Raw genomic sequence first — 12,997 nt, 5'->3', positions numbered from 1 at the left:
TCTAGGCGCAGTCAATGGGGGTGGGGGGGGGGGGGGTGGTCAAGTTCAAAGAAGATATCCAAGAGGTGAAGAGCCAGTAGGCTTCGCTCTTTGCCACGGAGGCCTCCAAGATCATCTTCCGGTCCAGAGTCTGCTCCATTGAGCAGGATGAGACGTACTCGTGTTTCTTCTTCCAAAAGGTACACAGAGAGTTCTGTGATCAGCAGCTTGAAGGAAGAGGATGGCTCAATAATGTCATCGCAGTCTGACATACTAAGGATGCGCAAATCCTTTTATGCTGGGCTGTACAACGTGAAGCGCGCAGACAGCATGGCCGCCCCCTAGACCTTCATGTCCTCCATCAATGAGGTCTTAGATGGCAGATGAGAGTCTGGACAAACCATTAACTCTGGACGAGCTGACAAAGGCAGTCAGGTCCTTTAGGACGAGTAAAACTCCAGGAGGCAACAGTATACCAGTCAAGATGTATCTGTCTGTGTGGAACTACATCAGCCCAGACCTGCTGGAAGCACACAAGAGTATGCTTCTGGCTGGCAGCATGTCAGAACCTATGAGAAAAGGCAGCATCACCCTCATCTACAAGTGGAAGGGGGAGAGGGCGGAAATCAGAATTTCGCTGCTTAATGTGGACTGCAAAATCTGTCCAAGCAATCGGGTTAAGTCTGCTCTGGAATTGGTGATTCCCACCCGGCAGGAAGATCTCTGATGGCCTCGCACTACTCAGGATTATACACAAATATCAGTTGCACAGTATCAATCAAAAGGTAGGAATTGGAAAGCTTTCAGATCAAATCTGGATTCAGGCAGGGCAGTTATTTCTCCCCTGTCTTGTTCATGTTGTTGTGATCAAGTGAGGAAGGGACTCAAGGTTCCCCTCTTATTCTTCTCCTTGTTTGACTGCAACAGAGTTTATTCCTTTTAAAGCAGTGGATGTGCTTGCCACTCCAATGAGTGTTTAACCTTTTACCTTTGTTGCGATCATAAAAGAACCAATGGGACAGGTTTTCTTGAGTTTAAACAAGAAAGAGGTGAGTTTATTTTACTTAACCAAAAACCCGATCAAAATAAAATAATAAACTATGCTGCACTTTCACTCACACACACACATATACATGAGAAAAGTTTACACAGTGATGAAGGATGGTTTTTGTTTGGATTAGAGTGCAGAAAATGTAAAAATAATATATCGTCTGTGGTGTCTGTTAATTCAGTTGTCTTCCAGCAGAATCTGGAGTTCTAGCGTTCCTGGCTGATTGATGTTCTTGGAGACATTGGAGCAGGTGGCCTTCTTCCCGGGGGTCTTTGTCTTGGATCTTTTCCAGCCAGCAAACAAGCTTTGAATGCCCCTAAGGTCACCTGGAGGGATAGGGGGAGAGAGAGAGAGAGAGAGAGAGAGAGTGACGCCCCCCCCCCATGTGTTCTCCTTGCTTCAGCAGCTTGTGTCCTTGTAGCAAAAGGCTGCTAGTTCTTCACAGATTGGGAGGCAGTCACATGATTGTCCAGTGTTCTCCTTTGCCATTTAATTAAATTCAAGTCTAGGAATCCTCAATCTCTCTCGGGTCTCATTGTTCACTCCCTGGAGGTACGTCTCCACTATTAATGTTCCAAGATGGCTTTGAATGTTTTGTCATTATAAGTGAAGCTGTTAGAAGAGTCCAGATTCATGAAGTATTGTTCTAGTGGTGGATAGCTGAGACATCATTCTCTCCTTTGATATCTTGATGGGTAAGGTATTCAGATGCAAATTGTGGTGGCTGTCTTGGCTGCCAACTTTTTTAGAAGTTAAATGTCAGATCCCAACTTTCCTTTTTAAAACTTTAATATAGGTTTCCAACCGATAAATTAAAAATCCTCATTTGGTATAGCATATTTTCTTGACAGTGTGCTTTATTGAACCGTTTGCCTAGTCCATTAGGAAGGATACGGGCATAAGAGGGGTGACAATCCCAGGCAGCAGATGCACTCAGGTCAAAGCCTCCCTGTACATGAACAGTGGCATCGTCTTCTGTTCAGATCTGCTATCTATTCGCAGGCCGAGGAGCATCTGCGACCAGTTCAAACTGGCCTCAGGAGACAAAGTAAATTGCGGCAAGAGCAAGGTTATGTTCTTGAGTAAGTGAGCCAACCGATCCTTTGTCCCCTTCACCATCAGGTCAGACAACCTGAAGGTGCTGAGGATATGGTTCGGAGGGGCCGGGGTATGCACCAAAAACAGGGAGGAGCGAGTAGCCATGGTTAAACAGAAACTGGGCATTTGGGAGTGATGCTCCATCTCCATTGTGACTAAGAACTTGGTCATCAGGTGCAAGGCGCTCTTGGTGTTGCTGTACATGGTGCAGGTCTGGCCCATACCCCGCTCCTGTGTCGCGGCAGTCTCCTTTGCTGTCTTGCACTTTATCTGGAGATCGCAAATGGACCGTGTCCGCAGGGACACAATGTTGAAATCTCTGGACAATGGGGGAAAAACCGTACCCAAACATCGCCCTCATCCTAATGGCCACCTTTGTGAGCGGCTGCATCAAGCTGTGTGTAGAATCCCAGTACGCAAACACCAAGTGTCACTACGTGCTGAGCTTCTATCAGTCCCCGGTGTTGCATAGGATGGTTCTGGCCATGTTGCCCAGGAATGCTCCATTCAGTTGGACCATGCTGCATCACCTGTCCCTCGCAGAAAAGTTTGTACAGAAAAACACCTTTGACTACAAGTCCATCAGGCAATGGTCCGCATGTAACTTCCTCAAGACCCCGAGGGAAAGGTGATGCGGATGGTTCCCCGAGCGGACTGTCAAACTCATTTGATAAAATGCCTCATCGACAGAACTTTCAAACAAGCACCAAGACAGCTTGGCTGGTGGTGAGAAGGGCCATCGCTATCAAATCCTTCCTGCACTACTTGAGTCTCGTTGCCACTGATTAGAATCATAGAATCATACACATTTACAGCACACAAGGAGGCCATTAGGCCCATCGTATCTGTGCTGGTTGACAAGTAGCCATCCAGACTAATCCCACTTTCCAGCTCTTGGTTCGTATGCTTATAGGTTATGACACTTCAAGTGCATACCCAAGTACCTTTAAATCTTATGAAGGTTTCTGCCTCTACCAACCTTTCAGGCAGTGAGTTCCAGATCCCCACCATCCTCTGGGTGCAAAAATCTTCTCTCGAATCCCCTCTAAACCTCCTACTGCTTACCATAAATCTATGCCCCTGGTTATAGATCCCTCAAGCAAGGGTAAATAGGATCTTTCTATCCACTCTATCTAGACCCCCCCCCCCCAATACTTTTATACACTTCAATTAGGTCTCTCCTCAGCCTCCTCTGTTCCAAAGAAAACAACAAAGCCTATCCAATCTTTCCTCATAACTAAAATTCTCCAGTCCAGGCAACGTCCTTGTAAATTTCCTCTGTACCCTCTCGAGTGTAATCATATCTTTCTTATAGTGCGGTGACCAGAACTGTACACAATACTCCAGCTGTGGACTAACCAGTGTTTTATATAGTTCCAGCGTAATCTCCCTGCTCTTATATTCTGTGCCTCAACTAATAAAAGCAAATATTCTGTATGCCTTATTAATCACCTTATTTACCTATCCAGCCAGCTTCAGGGATCTGTGGACATGCACTCCAAGGTCCCTCTGTTCATCTACACTTCTCAGAATCCCATCATTTATTGTGTATTCCCTTGCCTTGTTAGCCTTCTCCAAATGCATTATCTCGCATTTCTCTGGATTGACCTCCATTTGCCACTATTCCATCCATCTGACTAGTCCATTGATATCTTCCAGCAACCTACAGCTTTCTTCTTCATTATCCCACATGGACAGTTTTTGTATCATCTGCAAACCTTTTAATCTACCACCTACATTCAAGTCCAAATCATTGATACATACCACAAAAAGCCCACTAGAAACAGCCCTCCGGTCACAAAAAAACACCCATTGACAATTACCCTTTGCTGTCTTCTTCTGAGCCAATTTTGGATTCAACTTGTCGATTTGCCTTGGATCCCATTGGCTTTTACTTTTGTGACCAGTCTTCCATGTGGGACCTTATCAAAAGCCTTGCTAAAATTCATATAGACTACATAAAATGAGTTACCCTCATTGACCCTCCCTGTTACCTCCTCAAAAAATTCAAACATGTTAGTCAGACATGACTTTCCCTTAGAAATCTGTGCTGACTGTCTTTGATTAAGCTTTATTTTTCTAAGTGAAAACATATCCAGTTCCTCAGAAATTTTCCAGTAACCTTCCCACCACCGAGGCTGACTGGCCTGTAATTACTTGGTCTATTGCTTTCTCCCTTTTAAAACAATGGTACAATGTTAGCAGTCTCTCAGTCCTCTGGCACCATACCTGTAGTCAGAGAGGATTGCAAAATGATGGTCAGAGGCTCTGTTATTTCTTCTCTTGCTTCCCTTAACAGCCTAGGATACATTTCATACGAACCTGGGGATTTATCGACTTTCAAAGATGTTAAACCTCTTAATACTTCCTCTCACTATGTTAATTACATCTAATATTTCACACTCCTACTCCCTGATTGCAATGTCTGTATCATCCCTCTCTTTTGTGAAAACAGACATACAGAACCATACCCCACATCATCCACCCCCACACACAGGTTACCCTAATGGTCCCTAATAGGCTCTACTCTTTCTTTAATTAGCCTCTTTCTCTTTATGTATTTATAAAAAACGTCTTTGGGTTTTCCTTAATTTTATTTGGCTAATATTTTTTCATGCCCTCTCTTTGCTTTCCTAATTTCCTTTTTAATTTCACCTCTACATCTTTTATATTCCTCTAGGTTTTCTGCAATATTGAGCCATCTGTATCATCATAAGCTTCCCTTTCTTTCTTTATCCTCTCCTTTAAGCCCCTTGTCATCCAGGGGCTCTGGATTTGTTCATCCCACAATTTTTCTTTAAGGGAATATTCTTCCTCTGAACCCTCACCATTTCTTCCTTGAATACTGCCCCCTGATCTGGCACTGATTTACCTTCAAGTCATTGTTTCCAAATCACATCTCAGCTTAGCAAAATTAGTTTATCCCCAATTGAGAAGTTTTATTTCTGGTCTATCTTTGTTCTTTCCATTACTGCCTTAAATCAAACTGAATTATGATCATTTCTATCAAAGTGCTCACCAACAGATACCTCTTCCACGTGCCCAGCTTCGTTCCCTAAAACTAAGTCCAGAACCATGCCCTCCCTTCTTAGGCCTGCTACATACTGGCTAAAAAAGTTCTCCTGAATGCATTTTAAGAATTCTGCTCCCCTGTGCCTTTCACACTAATTCTATTCCAGTTCATACTAGGGTAGTTGAAATCCCCCACTATTACTGTCCTATTGGTTTTGCATTTCTTAAAGATTTTCACACATATTTGCTCTTCTCTCTCCCTCTGACTGTTTGGGGGTCTACAGTACACTTCCAGTAGTGTGATTGCCCCTTTTTCATTCCTCAGTTCAACACATATGGCCTCATTTGATGATCCTTCTACCATATCATTCTTCCTTACATCTATGATTGTTCCTTTAATCAATATTGCAACCACCCTCTCATTTTTATCCCCCTCTCTATCTCCTCTGAAAACTTTGTAACCACAAATGTTGAGCTGCCATTCCTGCCCTCTTTTCAGCCATGTCTCAGTAATAACTATGATATTATACTCTCGTATGTCAATGTGTGCTGTCAGCTCATCTGCCTTATTACCTAGACTTCTTGCATTGAAATATATACTGCTTAGCATTGCTAAACTCACTTTTGTCTATTTTCTAGCCTTTGTTTCCTCTGCCTTCCAAACATGTTTATTAAAATTCTGCCTACCATTTCCAACTTTTCTTCTCTCCCTTCTAAATCTACTCTCAGATTCCCATTTGCAGCGAGCATATTGATCCTGGCTTTGTTGAGGTGCAACCTATCCCGCTTGTATAGGTCCCACCTCCCCCAGAAGTGGTCCCAATGCCTCAGGAATCTAATGCCCTCCCTCCTGCACCATCCCTCCAGCCACATATCCATCAGTTCTATCTTCCTATTTCTGTTCCTACAAGCACGTGGCACTGGGAGTAATCAGAGATTACTAACTTGGACGTCCTGCTTTTCAATCTCTTTCCTAGCTCCCTAAATTCTGCCTTCAGGACTGCATCCCTCTTTCTGCCTATATCATTGGTGCCAATATGGGCCACAATCTCCCCCCTTGAAATGTCCTGCAACCACACAGTGATGTCCTTGAACCTGGCACCAGGGAGGCAACGTACCATCCTGCAGTCACGTCTACAGCCACAGAAACACCTGTCTGTTCCCCTTACTATCAAATCCTTTACCACTATTGTTCTTCCATTCTTCTTCCTCCCCCCCATCACCATGCAGCAGAGGCACCCATGGTGCCATACACTGCCTTCGAGGTGGCTGTGGTGGGGAAAACACAGTCAGCCACCTCCTTCTGGAATGTGCCTTTGCAAAGCAAGTCTAGAAAGAGATGCAAGACTAAGTGCGATATGGGCTGTTGCCAGGGACACACAGTGAGATAAACTTCAACTGCTGCTGGAGGACTATCAGCCTGGTGAAAGACGCTCTTTGGTCTGCTCAAAACTTGCTGGTCCTCCAGTGCAAAGAGTTGTCCATGACCGAGTGTTGCAGACTGGCTCATTCCAAGGTCCAGGAATATGTGCTGAGGGACGCACTAAAGCTTGGGGCAGCTGCCGCAAAGACTCAAAGGCCATTGTGTAAGGTCCTCCCGCCATAGTGAACCGAGGGGCTGGAACCCGTGTAAAACCCCTCGAGCTGTATGTGCCAGAAAATGTTTGACAGGAAATGTGAATGTAAATTATAAATAAAACTGTAATTGTAAGCGTAGTGATGCATCACAATGTGCCACATTCTGTATAGAAAGAAATTGAACTGTTATATAATGTATTTTAACAAATGTTATGAGTGAAATATATTTTTTAAATAAAAAAGTGAAATTCCCCAGGGCTTTGTGCTCTTTCCTGTGCTGTTGTTTATTCCTGTTAATGGCGTTGACGAGGGCATCAATAGTAATATTATTACATTAATTGATGGTATGAAATATGTGCAAGACTTGGCAATAAGGAGGAGATTAGTGAGCTACAAGCTATTTTGGATAAATTAGTGGTGGCCAACAGTGAATTTACTGTGCACTCGGCAGGAGCTCCAGAATGAGGTAAGTTAAAAAAGAATATCTGGAGGTAGCTCCCTGCAGTCCATTTAAGGACCATTGGTTTGGCTAACTAGTGCCTGAAGCAACTGACAGCAGCAGGCACTGCCGTTGTGCCCAATCCAACTTTTCAAAGGGGGCCTCAAAATGGTGTTAGCCCCCTGCTTGCATATAGGCCTATCGTCAGTTTCAGGTGTGCTCCCTGGATGCCTATGGAGGAGCCTTGACTCAAAAAGTAGCCCACTTCTAGCTACCCGCCATATTTGACTCTGAACCCCTATTTAAGGGGTGTAAATTGGTGCCGTGATACTATTTTTAGGTTCATGTGCAAAATATGAAATGTATGGGGATTGTGAAAATCAATTAAGGAGCTTGGTGAATCATGAATCGGATTGTAAGCAAGCTCAGAGGGACATAGGCTGTTTGTAGATTGGGCAATTAGATGTGAGAGAAAATATAATGCACAGATACGGAAGGCAATATATTTGGAGGAGAGAAAAGGAAAGAACATGCACACTTAATGGCCAAACATTAAACTGAGTAGAGGTACAAAAAGACTTGGTGTTCAGATACACCAATCTTTAAAAGTAGGCCGACAAGTTGATGAAGCTATTAAAAAAGGATATAGAATTCTCGAGCTTATAAACTGAGCCACAGAGTCCAGAAGTAACTAAATCTATGCAAACCATGAGCTGACCCATGATCAAATCTGCCACAGAGTCCACGGCATTTGCTAGCAGGTGTTGCTGACATTGGCTTTGAGATACCGCTGAACTCTACAGGCCCTGGTCGTGAGTAAACCATTTCCACCAAGTGGGAGCCTTCAAAATCTCCCCCTTCCCCAATTCCATAATACTAGCGTCATTGTGACATTAGAGCCCTGAAAAATGGCGGGCAACGATGTACCATCCTGTTCCTGTTGTCACTCTGGCAGCCGGAACCTTCGCCAGACCTAAAACGGGGTCAAGCAACTACCTGAGTCAGGCGGCAAGCCCTTTTCCGATAGACCTGTCTTATCCCTCCCTTTTATCCCAATTGCTGCTCATTATTTGCTATATTATTACTAAAATGCACATCAGCCTTGAATATCTTTCCACATATAAAAGATTTATGGAGTTCCTTTTAAATTTTTGGTGGTACTGGAGAGGCCAATAACCTGAGGAGAGGGAGAAAGGACTGGGTGAGAGGGCATAGATGCAGGTAGTTAGTACAATAGAACCTGATCAATATTTTATTGGCCAGTTTTTGCCTTCCTTTGAATCAGATCTGGAAGAAGGTATATTCTTGAAGCCTGGGCTAGTTGAGTCTGATTTAAAATTAAAGCATTTGGATCATCTAAAATAGCAAACAAAGTACAGCTTTCACAATGAATGCCACGTCTGTATTGTTATATCTGAGGTATTAGTCCCTTTCTATCACACTGCCTTTGGGAATCACACAAGTGTGGTTCTAATAACAGAGGCCGTGGAGAGGTTGATTTGGTTTCCTTCATTGGAGAAACTGAAGGAATGTGCACTATTGGGTAGAAATGATCATTCACACTTTTTCCCTGCTCATACAAATTCAATTCTCTGCTACTTTAATGTCTATACCCCAGAAAACTGGATTTAATTTATAGCCTTACTTCAGCTGTGCTGTTATGTTAAATAGTATTATAGTAAAGAGCTGGAGTTTTACAAAAGAGGTAACATCTCAGTGTAATGCTAGGCATTTCTTTTAAGCAAAATTATCCTCGAAATCATGCTTTTCAATATTAACGTATGAATTCCAAACATGTTTGTGTTGGATTTACTTTGTCTTCTATTTAACAGAGGCATTAACTCATTTAGTTAACTCATGAAGTGTTAAATGATTCGCTACTGGTTTGGAAGCAAGGACTGTCGCAGGTTCTTAATTGTACCTGTTTGCTACACAGTACAACATAGCTGTGAATGATAGTTTACCAGCAGCAGAGGGAGCTGTAGGCAATGATTTCATCTATTAGTGAATCAAAACATAACTACTGACTTTAAAAATGCTCCCTTCATATCTTGCACATTGTGGACAGAAAGATGTGACAAGGACTGTCCTGGGCCTCAGAACTCGAAGTCCTAAAGACAGGCCACCAGAGGACAAGTTGCATAAACTTGGGTTGTACTCCCTTGAGCTAAGACAGTGTTTTGATAAGGTCGGTAAATGGAAACTATTTCCTCTGGTAGGAAGATCTAGAACAAGGGGGCATAACCTTAAAATTAAGGTTTGGCCATTTAGGAGAGAAATCAGGAAGGATTTTTCACACACAGAATAATAGAAAGACCATGCATGCTGTATCAATAGAAAATTTCAAGGCTGAGACTGAAAGATATTTATTGGGAAGGGTATCAAGTGATTATGGAGCAAAGGCGGGTAAATGGAGTTGAGGTACAGATCAGCTATGATCTGATCGAATGGCAGAATAGACTTGAGGGGCTGAATGACCTCTTCCTGTTCCAATGATCATCGAGATGAATATGTTCTAATTGGAGGAAAGAAGCAGATAAAGAGAGAACATGGTCCATGTCCTCTGAAAGCTGAAAGGCATGGATAATGTGTTGGCAAGTCATAGAAATATAGGATCACTCGTTTTAGTAATTTTCATATATGAACATCTAAAGCCCTTTGCTCCTCCAGAGCTCCAAATAGTTCACAATGAAGAAAATATTCCGACATGTCTTTCTCAGATACAAAATGAATGGCCTCACACTTACCCACATTCCTTTCCACCTCCCATCATTTTGCCCACTCACATAGTCTGTCTATATCCCTTGATACCTTCCTGCTCCCATCCATAAAATTTAATGTTATCAGTTATTTAACTGGAATTGTGATAGCAGGACTAGAAGACACTAATACAAAGGTTGCCAGACTGATCCAGCAGGAGAAATTAGGAGAAATGTTTCACCCTACAGAATATGTGTTGTGGAGCTATCTGTGAAAGATAGTTAGCACTTGTAGATTAATCTATTCAAAAAATTGGACAAATATCTGTCGGAATGGAGTTACAGGGTAAGGGCAGGTAAGGATATCCCATGAACAAAAGGATAAAGAGTGAAGAGTCAAGTTTATCAGAAATCACTGTACACTGGAACTGGTTTGAGGATTACACAAGATTTTATTACCAAGTACTGCTCATGTCCAAGCAATGAATTGACACTTTACAGCTCTCAGTTATTTGTGATTGACTAGAGCATCAAGTCACTGATCTTACACTTGTAACAATTCACATTGATTATATAATTTATGGTCTGTCATTGCAACAATCAGAGTAAAAGCAACTGCACTGTTATTAATGCAGGTACAGGAAAATCATTAGAAATTGACTCAGGTACTTTTCTCATTGTAGAATTTCAGACTGGAGGCGTTACAGATTAAGTTTTTGGCAGTCATTCGATAAAACCTTTTGGTTTTCAGATGAAGGGTCTTTCCAAACGATAAAGTGGCACAGGTATGTCTAGGAGGGAAATAATACACATAAGAACAAGATATATTTAACACGAGAATACTTCATTTATCTAATACAGTTTAAAAGAGAACTGGACAGAATACACTTGTTTTCTCACAGTGTTATACATACCATTGATTGTCCTGTAGGAACCTGAATTACTTGGCAGTTTTCCGCTTGTTGCCCATTTTTGGTGACCTGGCAACCAGTTTTCCCCAGGAGAACATCGAAAATGTACATGGATCCTTCAAACATCTGTGTAGGAGCAAAGAACATTTATTTTTCATATTCCTGTTTCCAGTGTTGCTTTTACCCTTTATTGATGGCAGAATGTTCATCACATCTGTTTGCTCTAGGCTCTAACCCAGGTTTCAGAGGCGAAAGAATAATGTACTAAGCCCATTACGCAACTGTCAGCTTAAATTTTAAGTCGATATTTAAATTAAAGTAACAGAATTGCAGCTGAGGTGAGTGTTGTGATGACATCACTGTGTTTGCATTTGCATCATCAATGCACTCTAATTCCAAATTTATTAAAGCCAATCACATTAGCAGTGTCCCTTAAAGACAGAATACACCTCTTATTTGTCATTGTAAAGAAGTGTTGTGAATGTTACCTGTACTTTGGCAGTCAGAAACTGGATGACCTGGTAGATGTAGCCACTGTTGTGGCTGAATTCTTGCAGAGCAAGTTGTGCGATAGCTTGGAATCCCTTGTCATTTGCATCAACCTTCAGAACTAAAGGTATGTCACCGCTGCTTGGAGCAATTTGCTGACTTTCCTTGACACTGTGAGGGGGGAAAGCAGAGACTGAAATAAGAGCAATGGAGAAAATAGCAAAAAGACACTGCCAGCCAGCCATGATCTCTCTCTCTCTCCCTCAATGCATCGACAAAACGTGAGTGAGCATAAGTTGACTTTTTTATAGTATCTGCAGTCAAGGGTGTGACAATGTGACCTTTTTCTGTTAAACAATTTGTAACCACAGATTGACCAAAACAGATAAGGTATGAAACTGCATACTGAAGCTGTTATGTCATCAGATCTAAATTACAGTTTTTGAATCTTAATATTTGTTGAACTAATTCTCAGGATTCAAACAAACTAAATGACTTTCGAAAGTAAACAGGAGTGTTTTATGTGTTTTTATCTTGGAACAAATGTAAAAGCAAATTACTCATGACTCCTTTATCAGATGTGCATCCGACATCACTCACAACCATGCTTGCCTTCATCGGTCGGGGCATAGAGTATAAAAATTGGCAAGTCATGTTGCAGCTGTACAGAACCTTAGTTAGGCCACACTTAGAATATTGCGTGCAATTCTGGTCACCACACTACCAGAAGGATGTGGAGGCTTTGGAGAGGGTACAGAGGAGGTTTACCAGGATGTTGCCTGGTCTGGCGGGCATTAGCTATGAGGAGAGGTTGGAAAAACTCGGATTGTTTTCACTGGAACGATGGAAGTGGAGGGGCGACATGATAGAGGTTTACAAAGTTATGAGCGGCATGGACAGAATGGATAGTCAGAAGCTTTTTCCCAGGGTGGAAGAGTCAGTTACTAGGGGACATAGGTTTAAGGTGCGAGGGGCAACGTTTAGAGGGGATGTGCGAGGCAAATCCTTTACACAGAGGGTGGTGAGTGCCTGGAACCTGCTGCCAGGGGAGATGGTGGAAGCAGATACGATCGCGACGTTTAAGAGACATCTTGACAAATATATGAATAGGAAGGGAATTGAGGGATATGGGCCCCGGAAGTGCAGAAGGTGTTAGTTTAGGCAGGCATCAAGATCGGCGCAGGCTTGGAGGGCCGAATAGCCTGTTCTTGTGCTGTACTGTTCTTTGTTTTTTAGCTAATAACTAACCGGTTATGGTAGTCCACTAGCAACCTGGAGGTGGTGAATTCCACAATCTGCTTATTTCTAGGCTAGAACCAGGAATATAACCATGAAAGCTTCCTGTTTGTTATTGACTCCCAACTGATTCACTGATATCAGAAGCCTGCAACTCCTACCTGGTCTTACCTCCATGTAACTCCTGTTCCACACTACATAGTCCCACATTTAATTCCCTCTGAAGTGCCCTAAACAAGCTGCTTGGTTGTATAGAAGTTCAATAAGAAGAATATCAGACCAGTCTATCAGCAGCAAACTGCACTAAGCCTAGTCTTACTAATAGAATTATAATTATGTCAACATCTCAGACTGCTCCATCACCACCCTTGTGAGGAACTGGGGCTATAGTGATAAGCAGTCCACTGGCAGTAGCCTTGGGAGTTCTCAACATTGATTCTGGACTTCATGAAATCTCATGGCTTCAGTTCAAACCAGGTCAAGGAGGTTTGTTACTGATCTCCAG

At 42.6% G+C, this 12,997-nt stretch overlaps 1 protein-coding gene across 3 annotated transcripts in view; it reads right to left on the bottom strand.

Moving 5' to 3' along the window:
- Window positions 1–10,302: 10,302 nt before the first annotated feature.
- LOC137376296 (cystatin-like) overlaps window positions 10,303–12,997 on the bottom strand; it is a 38,221-nt gene continuing 35,526 nt past the window's right edge. For 2 of the 3 annotated variants that reach the window (XM_068044565.1, XM_068044563.1), the window contains exons 2-4: window positions 11,256–11,427; window positions 10,771–10,893; window positions 10,303–10,647 (exon numbers count right to left, since the gene is read on the bottom strand). In XM_068044565.1, the coding sequence (XP_067900666.1) occupies window positions 10,558–10,647; window positions 10,771–10,893; window positions 11,256–11,427 (385 nt within the window). In that variant the 3' untranslated portion in view covers window positions 10,303–10,557. Of the gene's footprint in view, window positions 10,648–10,770; window positions 10,894–11,255; window positions 11,525–12,997 lie in introns of those variants that run through there. The other variant, XM_068044564.1, reaches the window with a different exon arrangement.

The sequence above is a fragment of the Heterodontus francisci genome, chromosome 13 (genome assembly GCF_036365525.1).
Source record: "Heterodontus francisci isolate sHetFra1 chromosome 13, sHetFra1.hap1, whole genome shotgun sequence".
Lineage (NCBI taxonomy): Eukaryota > Metazoa > Chordata > Chondrichthyes > Heterodontiformes > Heterodontidae > Heterodontus > Heterodontus francisci.
Note: the sequence above shows the minus strand (reverse complement) of the source record. Positions and strands in the feature narration are given on the sequence as shown.